At 38.0% G+C, this 21,024-nt stretch overlaps 1 protein-coding gene across 9 annotated transcripts in view; it reads left to right on the top strand.

The window, feature by feature from the left end:
• JADE3 (jade family PHD finger 3) overlaps positions 1-21,024 on the top strand; it is a 142,030-nt gene that overhangs the window by 83,506 nt on the left and 37,500 nt on the right. For 7 of the 9 annotated variants that reach the window (XM_073901860.1, XM_073901864.1, XM_025857927.2 and 4 more), the window contains one exon: positions 8,976-9,133. The exons of the other annotated variants lie outside the window; for them this stretch is intronic. In XM_073901860.1, the coding sequence (XP_073757961.1) occupies positions 8,976-9,133 (158 nt within the window). The remainder of the gene's footprint in view (positions 1-8,975; positions 9,134-21,024) is intronic. 9 annotated transcript variants of the gene reach the window in all.

The raw sequence follows: 21,024 nt of genomic DNA, 5'->3' as shown, positions 1-21,024 counted from the left end.
ACACTGCAACACTCTGAAATAGAGCCTGTATTTCTAACATGCTTGATTATTTGGTTTTCTGACCTGCAGGAGATAAAAACTATCAAGCTTGCAAATGCACACTTACTGTACAAAAAAGGGATAGTGAGGGATGGGAGAAAAACTTGCAAAGTAAACCTCAGATGTCATCTCTTGTGTGAAAATTGCCCAGATCTCCCAACTCAGACTCAGTTGCTCCCCCTCCTCCATCACCAGGATGCACACCACCTCTGTTGGGTAGTGGGTAAGGGAGGTAATCAGACCTGCCTAAGTTGCCCAAAAGTACATTGCTTTATGGTAATTGATGTTTCAGTTGATGTCAACGCAAAGCCATCAAAAATGTCCTGTTTTGTTCTTTGTAAGAAAACAGAATTATTTTAAGCTATTTGAAAAATATTTCTGTGAAAAAATATTTACATGATCTTTAAAGGTCTAAACTTAGAAATTGAATAAGCTTTGCTCCGCTGGAGAAATTAACGTGGGACATGGTATCTTGATAATACTGGGTACCTTTTGTCATCATATAAGAACAAGTTTGTATTCTTTGTTAGGTTTTCTCTGCTTTAAGTGGTTGATTCTTTTAGGTAACCTCAACATCTTTTTTTTTTTCATCTTAAGATTGTATAATTCTAAGAAAATCACTTACAGTTAATTCCTTTTGATTAAATATAGTTACCACATTTGCAGCTGTTTTTTGGTGCTGTTGGGATGACACATCTGTTTGTGGTCATTATGTATAGTTTCATATTTAAGTGACTGTGAATCAGAACTAATCCGTTTCTCTGCTACAGTCACATGAACCAGACAGTTTTCCCTTTTGTGTCATACAGGAAGTAAATGTTTTGACTTTTCCTCTAAAAAATGTCACAGAAATGTTCAGACTAGCTATGCTTTAACAAACTGCCCACTGAGAGATGTTAATGAGAGCAGTAAAAGCCAGAGCTGTCCGTGAAGGACATTTTCATTTTGTGGCTCTGGCAGGTTAAGCATTGATATTCTAATTGAATTCATAGTGAGGCCTCCTTTGTTTCTGCATGCATCTGAGGGGCGAAGATGTATATGCACTGTTGGACTTGGCATAGCTTCTGGGCTGTATGTTAGCCTGTGAATCCCCTCTTTGACCATAAAAGAGCAGATATCTGGTAAGTACAAAGCTTTTTTGTTTCAGAAACTTTTGGGGAAACTACCAATGCATATAAAATAGGCACACAATTAAGAACTTGTAAAACTTCTCAACTTCATTATCTAGGTCAATGTCAACATCTAGAGCCTTCATTCATAATCTTTAATTTAGCATCAAATGCCATGTTTTATTTTGTGAAGTTTCTGCATTACCTTGGGGCCTATAGAGAGGTGGCTAGAGTTTTTGATGGGCCTCTTGCTTGGGAATCCTATCTTTGGGAGCTGAACCATGGATGTTTTAGGTGAGCCATGAACTCACATCTCCTTTATCCCATCAGTAATTACTTTTATGGACTAGATAGATAGGAGAACTTAGCTATATACTTCTTTCTGCTTTTAGAAGTAAAGCTGAGGGGTGCTTTGGTGGCTCAGTCGGTTAAGCATCTGCCTTCGGCTCAGGTCATGATCCCAGGGTCCTGGGATCGAGCCCCGCATCGGGCTCCCTGCTCGGCGGGAAGCCTGCTTCTCCCTCTCCCACTCCCCCTGCTTGTGTTCCCTCTCTCGCTGTCTCTCTCTCTCTGTCAAATAAATAAATAAAATCTTTAAAAAAAAAAAAAAAGAAGTAAAGCTGAGACTATCATGATGATGATAAAATAATAACTACAGCTAGAATTTATTTAGCAATTACCATGAGCCTAATACCATGCTAAGCCCTTTACATAAATTGAGCCATTTAATTCTTATAACAACCCCTATGAGGTGTTGTTGTTATCCCCATTTTACAGATGAGTAAACTGAGACACAGAATTTAAATAATTTGTCCCAAAGTGGTTGGTGAAACCAGTAGACCAATTTGGGTAGTGTGTCCCTGGGCCCATATTCCTTTCTTTAAAGATTTTTAATTTCATTTTTGACTATAAGACATTTGCCTGGTTCAGACATCCAACTGTGACACAAACACATTCAGAGAGATCTAGCTTTTGTCTTTCTCTCCTCACTGTTTTCTCCCCCACTCCCAGAGGTAGCCATTTTTTTAAAAAAAGCTTTTGGTTTATCCTTTTATTGTTTCTTTATGAAAATATATACAAATATGTGCATATGTGTATGCCACCGTATGTGTATAGAACTCACACCCCTCTACCCAGGATACACTAACGCTATTTTGTTTGCCTGTATTCATTTTTTAAAACCCCCCCAAATTCCTTTTCTTATCAAAAGCAGATTCATGAGACCAGTTTGGTAAATATATTTCATATCACTTTGCAGATATCTGCTTGAGTACTGAACTTACATTCCTATCCCTTCTTCAGCATTTTATGTTCTGCCTCATGCTTGGGATGTTTCTACAGCAAGATAAAGCAGACTGTTGTGCTCTGCCTTGAGTAAAAATGCTTCTCTAGAAACCTTGGATCTGATGCTATTTAATCTGGCTAGCTTATAAAATTGAAATCAGGCTTATCATATAGGTCTGCTGTTTTTCTCTAAAAGTGGAAGTAAAATTATAGTAGTCATTAGATCTAGCCTTCATTCTTCATTTTAAGAAAAATAGGTCTGAATTGATTGGGGTTCCTGCCATCTGAGGTTTCCCAGACTTCACAGAATGTCTGTTCCCTGGAGGTTTGGTATTTCTGAAGCCGTGGACAAGGGCCAGATTTCACTGGCCTCTGCTTTTATATGTCTTTGTCTAGAGTCTTCAAGTTACTCTTCTGTTTGGTAAACATGTGTATTAGTTTCCTAGGGCTGCTGTAACAAATTACCACAAACTGGGTGGCTTAAAACAACCGGAATTTATTTTCTCACAGTTCTGGAGGCCAGAAGTCCAACATTGGCTAGGCTGTGCTCCCTCCCAAGACTTTAGGGGAGATTCAGTCCTTTGCCACTTCCAGGTTCTGATGACTGTCAGCATTTATTGACTTGTGGATCAGTGAATCACTCCAATCTCTGTCTCCATGGTCACACTGCCTCCTCCTTTTCTGTCTTAAATCTCTCCCTGCCTTTCTTTTGTAAGGATACTTGTCATTGGATTTAGGGCCCACCCAGATGTTCTAGGATAATCTCTTCACCTTAGAATCCTCAAATTAGTTATATCTGCAAAGATCCCTTTTCCAAATCAGGTAACATTCATAGATTCCAGAAATTAGGATGTAGACATAACTTTTGGGGGGGCACCATTCAACCCACCGCAATATGTTTCTAGGCTACTTAGGAAACTACAGAACAGATTTTTATAAGCAGTTATATCAAGTATAAAGACATGGCTTAAGCTATATGATGAGATGGTGTGACATTATTAAGCCCTAAGCATGGTTTGCAATCAGTTGATTTATTTTGTGAAGTGTATCACATGGAAAACAATTAAATATTTTAGGAGGTTGAAAATACTTAGCCCTAGTAGTCTTTCCAGATCTAAAGTAGGATTTCCCATAGCACTCTCTTTCCCAAAGACAGTAGTTTATTTAGCACAATTGTAAATTGCCACCACTACTTAACCACTGGCTCATTAAAGGCACTGTAGTCTTTTATAGAAATGCACCACTGTTAGGAAAATGGTGATTGAGTTTCTCCCCCTAGCCATCCAGAACACTGAGCTCTATGCAAAACATGTTAAATGGATATGACTGTGATCCTCTCTTACCCCCTTATGCAAAGCATTATGTAATAAACCACCAGGTTTTTTTTTTTTTTTCTGTAGACAGCTTTCTCCCTGCACAGCACCCAATTAACTTTAATTGGCTAGGATTCTTGGTAGGGAGGTCATTTTGTTGCCACCTGGCCACCAGCATGTTTAAGGTTGGTTTCCTTCTCTACTTTGCTCAGATCATATTAATTCTTAATCTTCCCAAAGTGAAAGCAACAGGCATTTGCAGAGCTGTCCCTGCAAAGAAGCAAATGGAATGAGTCTTTATTCATTTAAATGGCATCATTTGATTATGTGATAGTTCAGTCCTATACTCTGAAATGTTGTCAGTTTAAACAGAACTGCACCAATGGAGAATTACTGCTTTATTGGATCACGCTCTGCGCCTCTACTTTCATGTTACATACAATTTGAACAGTGTTTCTCCTCAGAGAACCTTTATTAGCATTAAAGTCTAAAATGTTTGATTGATAGCATTTTTTCCTTTGATCTTCCAGAAATGTGGACATGTTTTATTTTCCACCTGCCAGTGGATGGTTGATTTTTTTCAGAATTAGAAATGAGTAGATGAGGTATATACCGGTGTATGTATACTTTCATGTGAAAGTGTGTTCCCTCATTCCTTAGACTTCAACTGGACCTTCATCACTGACATCATTACCAAGTTAGCTTGAGACCTCTTACATACTTATTTCTGTTGTTGAAAAGGGCAGAATCACAAAGCTTAGGCTTCCACAGCCATTTAAGTAATGTGTCCAGGCTGGTGAGCATATTTCCGTGCCCCTTAGTCACCCAGGGACCCTTTCAACCAGAGGATAACAGTACATCAAACTTCAGATGGATCCTGGTTCCGATATTGTCAGTGCCTAATTGTGCTTAGCGTGCAGAAAATGAACTATGGGGAATCTCTTTGTTTCCCCAAGTCCAAGTTGTAGCTGTACTCATGTCATCATCCTGTACCTCTGGCCTTTGAACTTTTCACACAGCTGGGGCTCCCTTGCCAGGGGTAGGGTTAAAGGCTCACACTGGGGTCCTCTTGGCTGCCACAATAGACATTTCATTTCTATCCTCCTCACCCCTGAGGAACTCACTGAGAACAGTAAAAACTGATAAACTAGATAGGTTAAAAAAGAAAATGAAACTGAGGACATTTTTAAAGATCAAAGTACAAAGATAACAAAGAGACTACAACTATAAACCTTCTTAAATGCAAAAAAAATGTAATTAAAAGAGCAAACAATACACATCTGATAGAGAGATGCATAAGGAAACTAACATGTAATTATCAATATGACAGAGTTGAGACTAAATATCTGAGATATGCCAATAAATATTATGAATGGGCTTAACATCTATTAAAGAAAAAAATTTTATGGCTCACAAAACAAGATGCATCTATATGCCGTATACAATATACCTAAAACACCTAATCAGAAAGGCTAAAAATAGAGATGGACAAAGGTATACCAGGAAAATGGTAGGAGGACGAGTGAGCCTGATCTCAGACAAAGTAGAAATCAATCAAGCCCCCCAAAACAAAGAAGGCTTTTTAGTGCTAAACACCACAATTCACCGTGAAGATGTGATACTTAGGAATATCTATACACTGAATAACACGGCAACCACCTCCATGGAGCAAAAACTATGGAAGAGTCAAGGAGACATAGGTAGAAACACACTAATTGTAGGAGGCTTTCATATACCTCTCTCGGTATCAGACAGAGTAAGTGAACAAAAAAATAAGTGAGGAGATAGTTATAAACAACTTAAGCAGTTTAGTAAGGTACGGGTGATGAATATACATCAAACTTGAAACCTTGATATTAGAGATAATAGAGAATGCACCTTCTCAAATTTCTATGATACACATACAAAATATGACCAAATATTAAGTCACAAGGAAAACAGTGATTTCCATTATTACATGGACATAATATAAACAGTACTCTGGTCACAATGCTGTAAAATCAGAAATTACAAAAACAGAAAGGTCCTTTCCTATGGAAATTTTAAAACCTATTAACTCTTGGGTGAAAAGGGAAATACAAACTGAAATCATAGATTTTTTAAAATAATGAAAGTTTAAAACATTCCATCTCAGTTGTTTGCTCCATATCTTAAATTATATGATAAGAAACAGGAGGCAAGCTTTGTCCCACCTACTCTTGAGAAATTTTCTTATAAAAAATACTTTAATTCTCAATGTTTCTAATGTTTACCATATACTAAAATATCGATTATATTTTTCATTTTTACACACTTATAGCCAACAATAAGAGTTTCTTATATTTTGATGAAAATGTTTAAAGGTCATAGAAAAATCATAATTTTCCCCATTAGTTATTAAGATTGCTTTTCACAGTTTCCACATGCACTGTCATTTTCTGATCCCAAGCTTCTGTGCAAAGTAGAACTGGCTATACTTTGCAAGCCTCTGCAGAAATAAATTTGAAAAACTGGATAAAATAGATAACTTCCTATGGAAATAAAGATTACCAAAATTGACTCCATTAGCGGTAGAAAGCTTCAAGTGACCAATTTCTAAAGAAGTAGAGAATATTATTAAGCAACTACCCCACAATGAAAGCACCAAGTCCTGATGGTTTCCTAGGGACCAGATAGTCCCAATAATTCTCAGGTTATTCTAGAGCATTGTAACAGAATGAAAATGTTCTAATTCCTTTTATTTTTTTCTAATTCCTTTTATGAAGCATGCATAACACTGATACCTAAACCTAAAAGACAAAGACAATTTTAAAAAAAGAAAGGAAACTTCAGATAAATATCACTCATGAATATGACACAAAAATACTAAATAAAATATTAGAAGACTGAAGACAGTACCATGTTTAACAAATGTATCATGACCAAATGACATTCATTCCAGAAATGCAAGTTTGTTTGGGTATTAAGAAATACAATATAATAGGGTGCCTGGGTGCTTCAGTCAGTTGAGCATCTGCCTTCGGCTCAGGTCATGATCCCAGGGTCCTGGGATCAAGCCCCGCATCGGGCTCTCTCCTCCGCGGGAAGCTCCCTCTCCCAGTCCCCCTGTTTGTGTTCCCTCTCTTGCTCTCTCTCTCTGTCAAATAAATAAACAAAATATTTTTAAAAAATACAATATAATCATACACCGTATTAATATATCTAAGGAAAATAATTATACAATTATTCTCATATACACTGAAGAAGCCTTTAACAAAACTCAGTACCCAGGCATTCAAAAACATTCAAGAATAAAGGAGAACTGTAAGATAATTTAACATAGATACTGCATATCTACCATAGTCTTCAACCTAGGATCTTAATGAAGAACACTAGAATCATTTCCCCCAATTTCAGGAAGAAGGCAGATATTGTTGACTATCCCCATTACTATTCCAAATATTAATACAGTATTTGCCAGTGTAGTTAAACAAGAGAAACCAATTAGAGACCTAAGACTAGGTAAAGAAGATGTGAAACTCTCTTTGCAGATGGTATGATAATATATCTAGAAAACCACAGGAAAATCAATGATAAAACTAACTCAGGCAATAAAAGAATTCAGTAAGGTAGCAGGATATGAAGTTAACATATAAAATCAATAGCTTTTATAAACGAAGGGTATAAACACGCCTGGGGCGTGTCGTGATGTAGGAAATTAAGAAAATACTCAAAAAAGGATGGGATGTGTTGAAAGAGTAGAGGCGCGAGCCAACACAAAAGAGCTCCCAGTGATCAAAGGTGGAACAATTTGAGCAACAAAAATAATACTGGCTTATAACCCAGAGGATAAAATAGATATCCACAAGTCTATAATGATATAATAAATAATTGAATAAATAAACAAGGGGGAAGAAGGGACAGATCTTTCTTACAGAGGAATTCCAATTAATAAATGTGGAAGGACTGAGGGAAATAGAAAATCACCATTATGATACCACAGTAATAATTCTTGCAAGCAAGATATCCACCAGTGGATGCTAAAATTAGCTCATGACAGTTTGAGGAGAAACAGGATGCCTTTATAATCTTAAAGTATCTCCTCTGAGATGTTTATTAATTACAAAGGGAAATACAGTAACCTAACAGTGGAGAAAACCAGCAAGACACTACCTTAACCAAGTGATCAAGTTTAACATCACCACTGATAGGACATCGGCATTATATGCCCCTGATATAATGGAATGAGAAGGAGATAGCATCATTTCTGTGGTATTCTTGCCAAAAATGAGTAAAATTTTAATCATGAGAAAACATCAGACAAACCCAAATTGTAGGGATAGTTTCTAAAATACATGACCAGTTCTCTTCAAAAGTGTCAAGGTCTTGAAAGACAAATACTAAGAAACTGTCACAAATTGGAGAATACTAGGAGACGTGACAAGTAATTGCAATGTGGGATCCTGGATTTAATTCTGGAACAGAAAAATATTAACCAGAAAATTAGTAACATTTTAATAAGTTCTATAGATTAATTAATAGTATTGTAGGAATGTTAATTTTTTGGTTTAGATCATTATACTCTGGTTATGTAAGATGTTAACATTAGAAGAAACTATATGAAGGGTATATGGGAGCTCTGTACTATTTTTGTAACTTTTCCATATGTCTAAAATAATTTCCAAGTAGGGGCACCTGGGTGGCTCAGTTAAGCATCCGACTCGTGATTTCGGTGCAAGTGGTGATCTCAGGTTCATGAGATCCAGCCCTGCATCAGGCTCCACGCTGGGCATGGAGCCTGCTTAAGATTCTCTCTCTCCCTCTCCCCTCCCCCCCTCAAAAAAAAACAAAAAAACAACCCGTAATTCCTATCAAAATCTCAGGAAGAAAAAAATAAGATATTAAAATAATTTCTAAGTAAAAAATAAAGTGATACCTAAATAATTAGAAGTTATCAGAGGATACTTAAACTGCTTAATTTGAGAGAGTTACCGGTTGTTTTATACAAACTATTTTAGAGTAACCTGTATTGTTGATTTAAATTCAAGGAGCCCTAGAAAATAATTCAAGAAGGATTTATTTACTCTTCATTAAATCCAGAACAAACTGTCAGTACTACAAACCCTTTCCAAATAGAAGTTGATCTGGCCATTTAGGAAGTTAGAGATATCTCTTGTTGAAGAGTGGGTGAGGATAGTCTTTTTAAAAGTACATTAAATGGTGTTAGTTTCCTAGTGATGGTCTTCTCAAGATGTGTACAATGTCTTCTCAGGTATTCCGGAAGGACCTCATCAGTGCCATGAAACTTCCAGATTCTCATCACATTAATCCTGACAGCTATTACCTCTTTGCGGATACATGGAAGGAAGAATGGGAAAAGGGAGTCCAGGTACCAGCCAGTCCAGACACTATTCCACAGCCTTCCCTCAGGTATATGCATGCTTGTACCTTTGACTTAGGGAATGAATGCCCTTATGGTATCTGTGTGTTGGTTGGGGAGAGACTGCATGGCTAATTATACATTCATAATACAAAGTCACATACCGTGTTCACCAGTTCACTCAGACCAGTGGCAGATGATACCAGGCTAGAGTTAAAGTCAAGCTCATTTATTTAGGGATATAATATGTGCCTATTCACAGGGTAAAACTATTTGAAGTCCCATCTGAAATTGTGATAAGGTTTTGGAGAGTGGGATTTCCAAGTCTGACTCAACGATCAGTAGCATTCACTAGTCTTTGAAGAGAAACAGAGCATTAATTACATAGCCTCATAATAATCCTATTAATATATAACCCCATGAGAAGCTGCTTCATTATAATAGGGGTCTCATAGTAATAGAATCTGTAAATAGAGGGCCAAAACATATAGTTTCTAAAATGCATAAAACCAAATGAAAGGGGATGAGTAGAATATCAGGTTGACTTATAAGCACATAACCTTCATTTACAAAGACTTGAGAAGAAAGTTTAAGTAGGAGAGGACTTGGGTTTGTGGAAAGGCGAGAGGACTTTTCTGCCAAAGTAGTAAGTTCAGCTCCTCAAGAGTAATGACTGGTTTGGAAGCCAATTTTCCTTACTGGTCTTTATGTTCCCAGTTCTTTGCACCAAGGCTGGCATGAAATAAAATGCTTGGTATAAGTCTGAGTGAGGGAAGAGAGGAATAGCACCAGATAAGGGGACTGGTGGGACCTGCTGCTTACTGTGAGAAATACCTCATTGTACATCTGTCTTTTTCTAGTACATGTTACCTTCTTAAAGAGCAAAGATCACGTCCTTGAATTCTGTGCCCCTAGTATTGGGTTCTTAGGTCCTAGTCATGTCCCGGAGATGCTTGTCAGATCACTTCTAGAAACCCGACCCGAGCTCAGGCTGTCCACCCACAGAGACTCTCTGCGCTGTTAAGGAAAGCTCCCACAGTCTTGCTCCATACACTTCCTCAGCCTCTCTAGCTCCATCGTCATCATCACCATCTCCTACCTCCTAAAAATCAGAACAGCATCATGAATGAACACAAGAGTCAGACATTTTCATGTCCTTCTTGTCAGTACTTTTATATGCCATAGCAGTAACATTGGGGACTCTCTCTCTCTCTTCATATATATATATATATGAACAATCATCACAAATAGAGGAGTGAAAATGCGTAAGAAAATGTGATAGTGGGCACATGAAGGCACAATACTGTGTGATTAGAAGAGAAAAGAAAGAAAGACAAGATGTGACTCTAAGCTTCCTAAAAGCAGAGCCCCTACTGTCAAGCAGGAGGTTTTCAGTACACACCTATTGATGTAAGGAAACTAGGACAAAGGAAGCAAAGAGGAAAGTGAGTGGCTGTTAGGGAAGAAAATTCATGAAGAACCAAACGATATTATAGATAAGAAAAACAAAGATGAGGCTAAGAAGGGAAGGGCATCAAAACAAAGAAGGTTAGGGAATAACAGTAAGTAGGAAGGGCTCATAAACCTTCTGTTTTAACCACTTGCCTTTCCCATACAAAAAGTAACAAGATTTTTTCCTTTTCTCAAGAACGTGATTGAATGAGTTTCTTTTAAGTAAACATGCATTACAACTAACAGGTGACACTTGTAAATCAAACTAGGAAAATGGGAGGTAGGGGGATTTCTCTAAGTTCCTCAGTCAAATCAGGTTCCAAGTTTGTCACATGACCAGGATGGACTTTTATAAATGTGCAACTTGCTTTTTTTTTTTAAGATTTTTAAAATTGACATCTAATTGATACAAATTGTTTTATCAAGAAAGAATTCACATACCCTAAAATTCACCCTTTTAAATTGCATGATGGTTTTTAGTGTATTCACACTTACGCAGCTATCACCACTATGGAAATCCAGAACATTTTCATTACCCCAGAAAGAAACCCCACATATGTTAGCAGTTACTCCTCATTTTCCCCTTCCCCTGGCTCCTGGCAATCACTGTATTAGTCTGCTAAGGCTGTCATAACAAAATACCACAGACTGGGTGGCTTAAAAAACTGAAATTTATTTTCTCACCGTCTGAAGGCTACAAGTCCAGGATCAAGTTGCTATCAGGATTGGGGTCCAGTGAAGCCTCTCTTCCTGGCTTGTAGACAGCTACCTTCTCACTGTGTTCTCACATGGCCTTTCCTCTGTGCACATAGGGAGAGAGAGACCAGAGACAGAGAGATGGAGATCTGGTGTCTCTTCCTCTTCTTAAAAGGACACCAACCCTACCAGATTAGATCCCCACTCTATGACCTCACTTAACCTCTGTTATCTCCTTATAGGCCCCATCTGCAAATGTAGTCACATTGGGAGTCACGGCTTCAATATAAAAATTTGGGGAGAACACAATTCAGTCTATAACAACCACTAATCTACTTCCTTTCTCTGTGAATTTGCCTATTCTGGACATTTCATATAAGTGGATTCGTACAACGTATGGCCTCTGAGTCTGACTTCTTTTATGCAGCATAATATTTTCAAGGTTTATCCATGTTGTAGTATGTATCAGTATTTCGTTAACTTTCTATGGCCAAATGATATTCTGTTGTATGGATAAGACCACATTTTGTTAATCAGTTGATAGATGTTTGGGCTGTTTCCATGTTTTAGCTATTATGAATAATGCTGCTGTAAACATTCTATACAAGGTTTGTTGTTTTTTGGGGTTTTTTTAAGAGTATTTATTTATTTATTCGAGAGGGAGCGAGAGCACAAACGGGCTTAGAGGCAGAAGGAGAAACAGACTCCCTTCTGAGCAGGGAGCCTGATGCAGGGCTTGATCCCGAGACTCTGGGATCATGACCTGAGCTGAAGGCAGTTGCTTAACCAACTGAGCCACCCAGGCGCCCCTCCTGTACAAGTTTTTGAGTGGACTTATGTTTTCATTTCTCTTGGGTATACACCTAGGGGTAGATTTACTGGGTCATATGGTAGCTATATCTTTAACATTTTGAGGAACTGTCAAACTGTTTCCCAGAGTATCTGCATCGTTTTACATTCCTACCAGCAATGTATGAGGGTTCCATTTTTCTCCCTGTCTTCACCAACACTTGTTATTCTCTGTCTTTTTATTATAGCCATCCTAGTGGGTCTGAAGTATATCTCACTGTAAGTTTAATTTGCATTTGCCTAATGGCTACTGATGTTTGAGCATCTTTTCTTCATCTTTTCTTCACTCAGACGTGCTTAGTAGCCATTTGTATATTCTTTTTGAAAGAGCTTTTCTACTCTACTACAAAGAGAAGAAGCCTTTATGTGACTTTTTTTCTCTTCCTATGAAACACTACTGTTCAGACAGCCAAAGCGAATCATCTCAGTTTACTTCTTTGTGTTCCATCACATTCATTTTGGAATAGATGCCCTCAGCTGCTGTAAATCTGACCTGTTGGTGAACAAGGTAACAAAGTCCCCTGACCAGCAGTTTTGGAATGTCCCATTTTTATGTAGTACATCCATGTATACCCCCTATATATTTTTCTTCCTTTGGAGAAATTATTCAGATCTTTCCTCCATTTTAAAAATTGGGCTATTTGTTTTTTATTGTTGAGTTCTAAAATTTCCTTGCATATTCTGGATACAAGTCTCTTATCAGATATATGATTTACAAATATTTTCTCTCCTGTGAGTTGTCTTTTCACTTTCTTGGTGGTGTCCTTGGAAGCACAAAAGTTTGCAATTTTGATGAAGTCCAGTTTATCTTTTTTTTCCTTGGTTGCTTGTCCTTTTGGTGTCATATCTAAGGAATCATTACGTAAACCAAGATCTTGACATTTTACACCTGTTTTCTCCCAAGAATTTTATAGTTTTTTATTTGTTACATTTGGTTCTTTGATCCATTTGAGTTAACTTTTGTATGTGGTGTGAGGTGTTAGGGTCACCTTCATTCTTTTGCATGTGGATATCCATGTGTCCCTGCTCATTTGGAGCTTCAAATGAGCTTCTTCAAAAAGCAGCTTCCTTTTTGAAAGTGTTAGACACTAAACCCCAACCCCACCCACCTCGGTTCCATGAGTCCCTTATAAGCCAGGCGGCTGTGGAAGAAAACATAGTTCTTGAATCACCAAGAAATCCCAGTTTTATTTTTTTAAATCCTCTCTCTCACAAATCTACCAGGGTGACTTTTTAAGAAATTTTTCCTACTTTGAACTGAGATGTTGATTTCTCTACTTATACTTCACTCTGTCCAAATATGTTCTTTTTCCCCCCACACTGTATGACAGAACACTGTTTGTGTACCTTTTTTATTCGTTGATTCTATAACTTTTTGTGTTAGTGTTTCTTTTTGTATGTCTTCATTGTTGTTATTTTCATAAATCATAAAACTAGAAGTTAGGAAGGTGCTTTGTCACAGTTTGGTTATTTACACAACTGAAAGAATATTTAAACAGTTTTTGAAATTAAACGATAGTAGCTTTATTCTCAAAAGCCACAAATAAAAGTGTTTTCTTCTGACATAACTGCCAAATCTAAACAAAGCTAAATGCTTTATAATGAGACATTACAATAATTGCTTTTATTTTTTTAAAGGTTTTATTTATTTATTTGACAGAGACGGAAAGAGACAGCTAGAGAGGGAACACAAGCAGGGCGAGTGGGAGAGGGGAGAAGCAGACTTCCAGTGGAGCAGGGAGCCCAATGCGGGACTCGATCCCAGGACCCTGGGATCATGACCTGAGCTGAAGGCAGACACTTAACGACTGAGCCACCCAGGCGCCCCACAATAGTTGCTTTTAGATTTAAAACTAGTATCTTCAGGGATCATGTATTACTTTCATATAAAGAGGAAATGTTAATAATTATTCAATTGTAAAAATTCTCCCTGCCTTACAAATTTTAAAAATCACAAATCAGTGTAAATCAAGAGCATGATGACATTCCTTAGTTCTCTGCTAAAGATTTTTAATAAAGACTCTTAGAGCAGTTCACAATAGGATATAAACAAAATGTAATTTTGTAAACAAAATCCTCCAATACATTATTTTGGATTGGCTCTTCCATATTAGTTTTGGTAAAATTAAAACCTAATTGGTTAGTTACTTTCTTTTCTACTGGTAGAAATATCACTTCTCTAGAGAAAATATTCTAAAATGTAAGTCTGTTAGAGAAATTTAAGACTAAATCTAATGTAATACGGTATAGTAGTCTCCCACCCCCCATTCCACGGGATATATGTTCCAAGACCCCTAGTGGACGCCCAAAACTGTGGATAGTGCCAACCTCTGTGTATACTGTTTTTTCCTATACATACACACCTATGATAAAGCTTAATTTATAAATTAGGTACAATAAAAGATTAACAATTATAACTACAAATAAAATGTATCAGTTTTAACAGTATTAGTCAGTGAATGTGCTCTCTCAAAATCTCTTACTGTGCTGTACTCACCCTTCTTGTGATAATGTAAGATGATAAAATGCTGACATGATGAGACAAAGTGAGGTGAGTGGCATGGGCACTGTGACCTAGCATTAGGCTACTGTTGACCAAGTGATACATCAGAGGGAAGATCATCTGCCTCCAGTCCGTGGTTGACCATGGGTAACTGAAAACACAGAAAGAGAAACCACAGATAAAGGGGGACTGCTGTAGTTATTTAAGTTAAAACATACATGAAAATATTGGGAAGTAACTCTTTACAGATCCTTCTTTGTATTAGACAAGGTAAGCCATTTACTATAACAAACATCCCCCAAAGTCTCAGCATCTTAACCCAGTGAAGGTTCTGTTCCTTGTACATAGCTCCATCCAGTGTGGGTTGGGATGTGAATCACCTCTGCCCCATGTAGTCCTTCGGGGACTCAGGCTCTTTTTATAAGTGGCTCCTCTATCGGCTAGGTCCGTTTCCACTTCCTTCTCTCCCCGCAAAATTCTAAATCCAGTCTGCAAGAAAAGAAAAGACAGCATGGAGGGTTATAGAGGTAGATTGGGGGGTTGGCTAGGATTTGAAGTGGCTTATCTACCCATATTCCATTAGCCAGAGCTCACTCACTTGGCCCACCTAGCTGCAAACCTAGATGGAAAGGAAACAGTTTGGTGAACACAGAGCATTTCTCTGCTGCTCTTTGATAGTGGCATTACAAAGACAAAGCTACCTGAGCACAGGAACCTTAGGAACCTTACTGATATTATTCACCACTGTAACTGTGTAGTTGATGCTGTCCATGATCTGCACTGCCCAGATTCCCATTTAATCCACATGATTACTCAACAGGATAATCTGACTTCTCACATAGCAGCTCTGGGCTCCGAGAGTGAGTATTCCAAGAGGTAACAAGTGGAAGCTGCTAGTCTCAAGACCGGGGCTCAGAAACTGGCACAGCATTATTTCCACCATATTTTATTAGAGCAGTCACAGAGCTCCCAAACTGAAGGGGAGGGAAGTAGACAGAAGAACGATCAGAGGATTTGTGACCATCTTCAACTGTCACCATGGTAATATTTTTAATGTTTGTATTTCAGTTACTTGCCTAAAACCTACAGACGGATTAATCAATCAGGTAGAGAAACTTAAATACTAATAAACTGAACACTTGCTTTTTATTTATTACCTAATCTACAAGATTGTCAAAATGCATCAGAATTTTATTTCCTAATGGAATTACAGAAGTAATTTTGGATGTATGTAAATTAAATGACTTGATCCCTGGGTGCTATAACAAATGAAAAGCGGGGGAAAGTGACACAGCGGAGTAGGTGAAGCAGATTCTTTTAGAATCTTTGTTTGGCTTTCAAACCAGCTTTTTCTCTGTTGCATTGTCCTTTCTGCAGTTGTCTTGTCTCTTCAATGTAGTATAGTGTAGGGGTGTGTGTGTGTGTGTGTGTGTGTGTGTGTGTGTGTGTGTGTGTGTGTGTGTGGTTATTGAGGGGAGGGACACAATTACAGAGCCAGCTTGCCCTGTAAGTTACAGCTGTTTACTTAAGTCTGTTGACCACCACAAAGAATTTTTTGAAAGCAAGTTCAACATATAAAGATGGGGTTAACTTCATTATGTGTTTTTAGGAAGACTATAGATAATTTTTTTACACTAGTCAATAATAAGCTTCAGATCGTTCTTTGTTGTTGTTGTTGTTTTAGGTTTTCATTTGTAGATTTAAATTAGTTTCTGTTGCAGTAAGGTTCCAATGGAAGGAAAATGGTGCTTCATGTTTGGTTGAAAGGAAGCATTCATTATAATTTTTATGACAGGAAAGTGGTTGATGTATTTACTGTGTGTATGTGTATGTTTTTAACACTCTCGGTGAAGTACTGACTTACTGTAAAAACAAATGAATCAGAATACAAAACATTTACTGCACACACACATATCTGTGTACATATAAATAAGTGGGAATGTCCTATAACTTGCTTTTTTCACTTACCAGTGTATCATCAATCACTAATGATACTGAAAGAGGGGATAATTAGATATTCAGACAGGCCCCTATTTCTCCTTGGAACGTAAACATTGAACTGACTGGACTATGGAGAGCAGCACTTTGTTCACTAAACTCCAGACTCAAATATATAACCACCAATTCAGCATCTCTATTTGGATGTCCAGTAGACATCTTAGACTTCACATATCCCAAACTGAACTATTGATCTTCTGAAACTAGTCCCGCCTGTAGTCCCATGTTTAACTGATGGCAGATACATTCTTCCTGCTGTAACTGTCTTTTCAGTCTTTAAGGCCAAATTTCTTAGAGTCATCTTTGATTCTTCATTGTCCCATACCCCATATTCAGTCATTTTTTTAATTTAAATTCAATTAGCCAACATATAGTACATCATTAGTCTTAAAGGAGATCTTCTTGGCCCTACTTTCAAAAGGTATTCAGATTCCACATAGTAAGTCAAAGGAAGCATGGCCCCGATGATAAATGGGAACCCAAGCCTGCCTCCCACTCCACTGCTCTACTTCATCCTCATGCCTCCCTCACCTCCCCGCTCTCCTTGGCCCACCCTCCCCACAGCTTCTTTCCTGTTCCGTTCCATGCGGCAGCAGCCTTCCATTCTTGCTTTCAGTTTGTATAGAGCACTTTCATACACACATCTTACTTAAAGTTTAAAACAGCCCTTCAGTGGTTTTCCCATTTACTACCGCCCCCAACTTAGCAGCTTCAGGCAGCCATGTTATCATACTCATGCATTCTGTGGGACAGAGTGGGGATGGCTTGTCTCTGCTCTATGATATTTAGGGCCTCATCCAGCAAGACTTGAAATTTGGGGGTGACTCAGTGGCTGGGGCTAGAATCATCTGAAGGCTTATGCACTAATGTGTCTGTCACCTGGGCTCTGGGCTGGGCTGATGTAAACTGTACGTGGTTTCACCATGTGTTTTGATTTCCTCACAGCATAAAAGTCTCAGCATAGGTAGACTTTTAGCAGGCCTCGGGCACATGCACGTGCTCCAGCCAACAAGGTGAAAGTTGTGTTCCCTTTTATGACCCAGCCTCGCACTTCTCATAGCATCACTTCTGCCGTATTCTCTTGATGGAAACAGTCACGAGCCTCCCCTGATTCAAGAGGAGAAATAGACTTCACCACCTGATGAGAGAGTAGCAGAGTCACATTGTAGAAGAATATGTGAGATTTTGAAAATAGCAGTCATCACCGAGGTTATAATTGTCCTTTGTTTCATAAATGAGGCACGGAGTTTTGTAAAGAAGCAGTCAGCCCAGGTGGCAAGATTAACAAGGGGAAACTTGAGAAACTACTAGAAATACTATTACAAGGGCTTCCTATTTAGGTCACTTTTAAGATATTTATTTCAAGCCTTTAAAAAATCCATAATGATACGATATTTGTGCAATTTCTGTGCTGTTCACAAAGGAATCCTAATCCAATCATTAGGAAATGAAGCATGGGCTCTACCTGCCAGATACTGAGATCAACCAAAGACACCCTGTAGACTCAGTTGTGCATCAGATACAGGAGGGGGCCATAGGTCAGGTTAGAGTGGTTCCAGCTTCCTTTTGTTGCCTCCTGGGTGTCACAGCAGTGTTCAAGGGGCCACAAGTAGCTGGCCTCCCCTGAGGAGCAGGTGGATAGGCCTTTTTTTCTAGGGAGCTAAGCAGGCACGGCTGTGGGTTCTTTTACCAAAGGTAGGTCACTCAGAAAGTTACGGCAACATTCATTTACATTCAAGCATCCAAATTAAAAACTGCGCTTACTTAACTTCATCCTATCAAAATTGCTCATACCTCTGGGCTTGTGAGCTTTTGCTGATTTGATCACTTGGTCTGGTGACCATTCAAAGAATGTCTGTATACCTAGGCTATATTAGCCAGACAAGAAAATGACCCAGGGATAATCCTGGAGTTTCCTCCAGTTGTATTAGTGTTATAGGTGCTTGAAGATGTTAAAGCTGCATTTAAAAATATCCCAAAGTAATATTTTTCACTAATTCTCATAGACCTTCCCCTCTATCACTATAAATATAAAACTTTCTCCTTGTGAGATTTGAATTAACTTCACCTTTTACCCATGCATTTCCTTGCCTTTAGTATTAACTGTTTCAGTCTATAATACTTTTACTGTCATAGATTCAGTCCTTAGATTCAATTCAAGATATAAATGAAAAGATGAGTGACATACATCATTGTCATCATTATCATTATAAACTTTGTGTTGAAGTATAATATACACACAGAAAAGTAACCAGGGCATAACTGTATAACTCAGTGAATTTTCAAGAATTAAATACACTCGTTTAACTGCCACCCAGATCGAGAAATAGAACATTAGCAACATCTCAGAAGCCCTCCTGCTCATACCCAGTAATTGACTTCCCTCTCCATAGGTGACAGTTTTGCCAGTTTTTGACTTCATACTGAGATTAGATTGTTTTGTTCATCATTATGGTTGTGAGGTTTATCCATGCTGTTGCATATAGTAGTTCATTAAGTTTCACTTCTGTGTCATATTCTGCTGTATAAATATACCACATTTTATTTATTTTATTTTATTTTATTATGTTAGTCACCATACAATACATCATTAGTTTTTGTTTTGTTTTGTTTTGTTTTTTAAAGATTTTATTTGTTTATTTGAGAGAGAGAGAATGAGAGAGAGAGAGCACGAGAGGGAAGAGGGTCAGAGGGAGAAGCAGACTCCCTGCTGAGCAGGGAGCCCAATGCGGGACTCGATCCCAGGACTCCAGGATCATGACCTGAGCCGAAGGCAGTCGCTTAACCAACTGAGCCACCCAGGCGCCCTACATCATTAGTTTTTGATGTAGTGATCCACATACCACATTTTATTTATCCATTCTGATCTTGATAGGTATTTGGATTGTTTCCCGTTTTCAACTAATATAGACATTTTTATTTTTTTAAAGATTTTGTTTATTTATTTGTCAGAGAGAGAGAGAAAGAGAGTGAGAGACAGAGCACAACCAAGGGGAGCAGCAGGCAGAGGGAGAAATAGGCTCCCTGCTGAGCAGGGACCCCGATGCAGGACTCCATCCCAGGACCCTGGGATCATGACCTCTGAGCCAAAGAGAGACGCTTAACTGACTTGACTGAGCCACCCAGGTGTTCCGACATTTTTAATTTTTTTAGTATACATATGTATACTTTTTTGTTAAGTATATTCCCCGGATTGGGTTTATAGGGTATGTGTATATTCAGCTATGATATCTGCTGCCAAGTAGTTTGCCAAAGTGGTTGTACCAATTCACACTCCCACCAGCAGTGTAGGAGAGATCTATTTGCTCCACTTCCTTATAAACACTTAAGATAATGTCAGTTTTTGGTCAGTCTTTCCAAGTTTAGCCATTCTGGTGGGTAATAGTAATTATGATTTCGATTTGCATTTCTTTGGTAACTAATGAGGCTGAAAACCTTTAAAAAGTTTTCTTGCCATCTGGATAGCCTTATTTGGGAAGTGTCTATTCAAGTTTCTTGCCTACTATTTAATTGGATTGTCTGTCTTTTTCTAATAGATTTGTAAGAGTTTATTATATATTGGTGATGAACAGAAGTTTTTAAAATCTCTTCCTTTATGGCTGATGGCTTTTATGTCTTATTTAAAATATATTTGCCTTCAGGGCGCCTGGGTGACTCAGATGGTTAAGCATCTGCCTTCATCTAAGGTCATGATCCCTGGGTCCTGGAATCAAGCCCCATGTCAGGCTCCTTGCTCAGTGGGGAGCCTGCTTCTCCCTCTCCCTCTCCCTCTGCCTCTCTCCCTGCTCATGATCTCTCTCTCTCTCTCTCTCTGTATCTCTGTGTCTCAAATGAATAAATAAAATCTTTAAAAATATATATACATATTTGCCTTCAGGGCACCTGGCTGGCTCAGTCAGAGGAGCATGGGACTCTTGATCTCGGGGTCGTGAATTTGAGCCCCACATTGGGTGTAGAGATTACTTAAAATAAATAAACTTTAAAATATATATTTTATATATATATATATTTGCCTATCCTGAGGTTTCTTCCAGAAGCTTAATAAACATATTAGCTTAATTCAAGAACATTTATAGTCTACCTTGTTCCACAGAGGATTTGAGACAATTGATATGAATAGTTAGCAAAATATTCTTCCTTTTAGAACAAGATGAATCTTGAAAAAAATTATATATTCTATAATTACCTCATAGGCCATGCACCAAATAAGCATAGCATATTTAATCTCATTGTTTCTAGAGAATTCATATGCATGTCTTGTTCTTTTCAGTTGGGTTCATTTCAGTTGGAAGCAGGCCTCTGTCAGCAGTTCCCAAATTTTTAGCTTCAATTAATATTTTAGGGTTCTGGTTTTTTCCTCAAATATTTGTTGCCTTTGGCTTTAAAAACTCCATATGATAGAAAAATTAAAATGTGCAAATGCATTTAGTTATTAACTTTGTT

Source organism: Callorhinus ursinus, unplaced genomic scaffold (assembly GCF_003265705.2).
Source record: "Callorhinus ursinus isolate GAN/ISIS: 27379988/994484 unplaced genomic scaffold, GSC_fseal_2.0 scaffold16, whole genome shotgun sequence".
In the NCBI taxonomy this organism is placed as follows: domain Eukaryota; kingdom Metazoa; phylum Chordata; class Mammalia; order Carnivora; family Otariidae; genus Callorhinus; species Callorhinus ursinus.
This window is presented reverse-complemented; position numbering and strand designations above follow the sequence as displayed.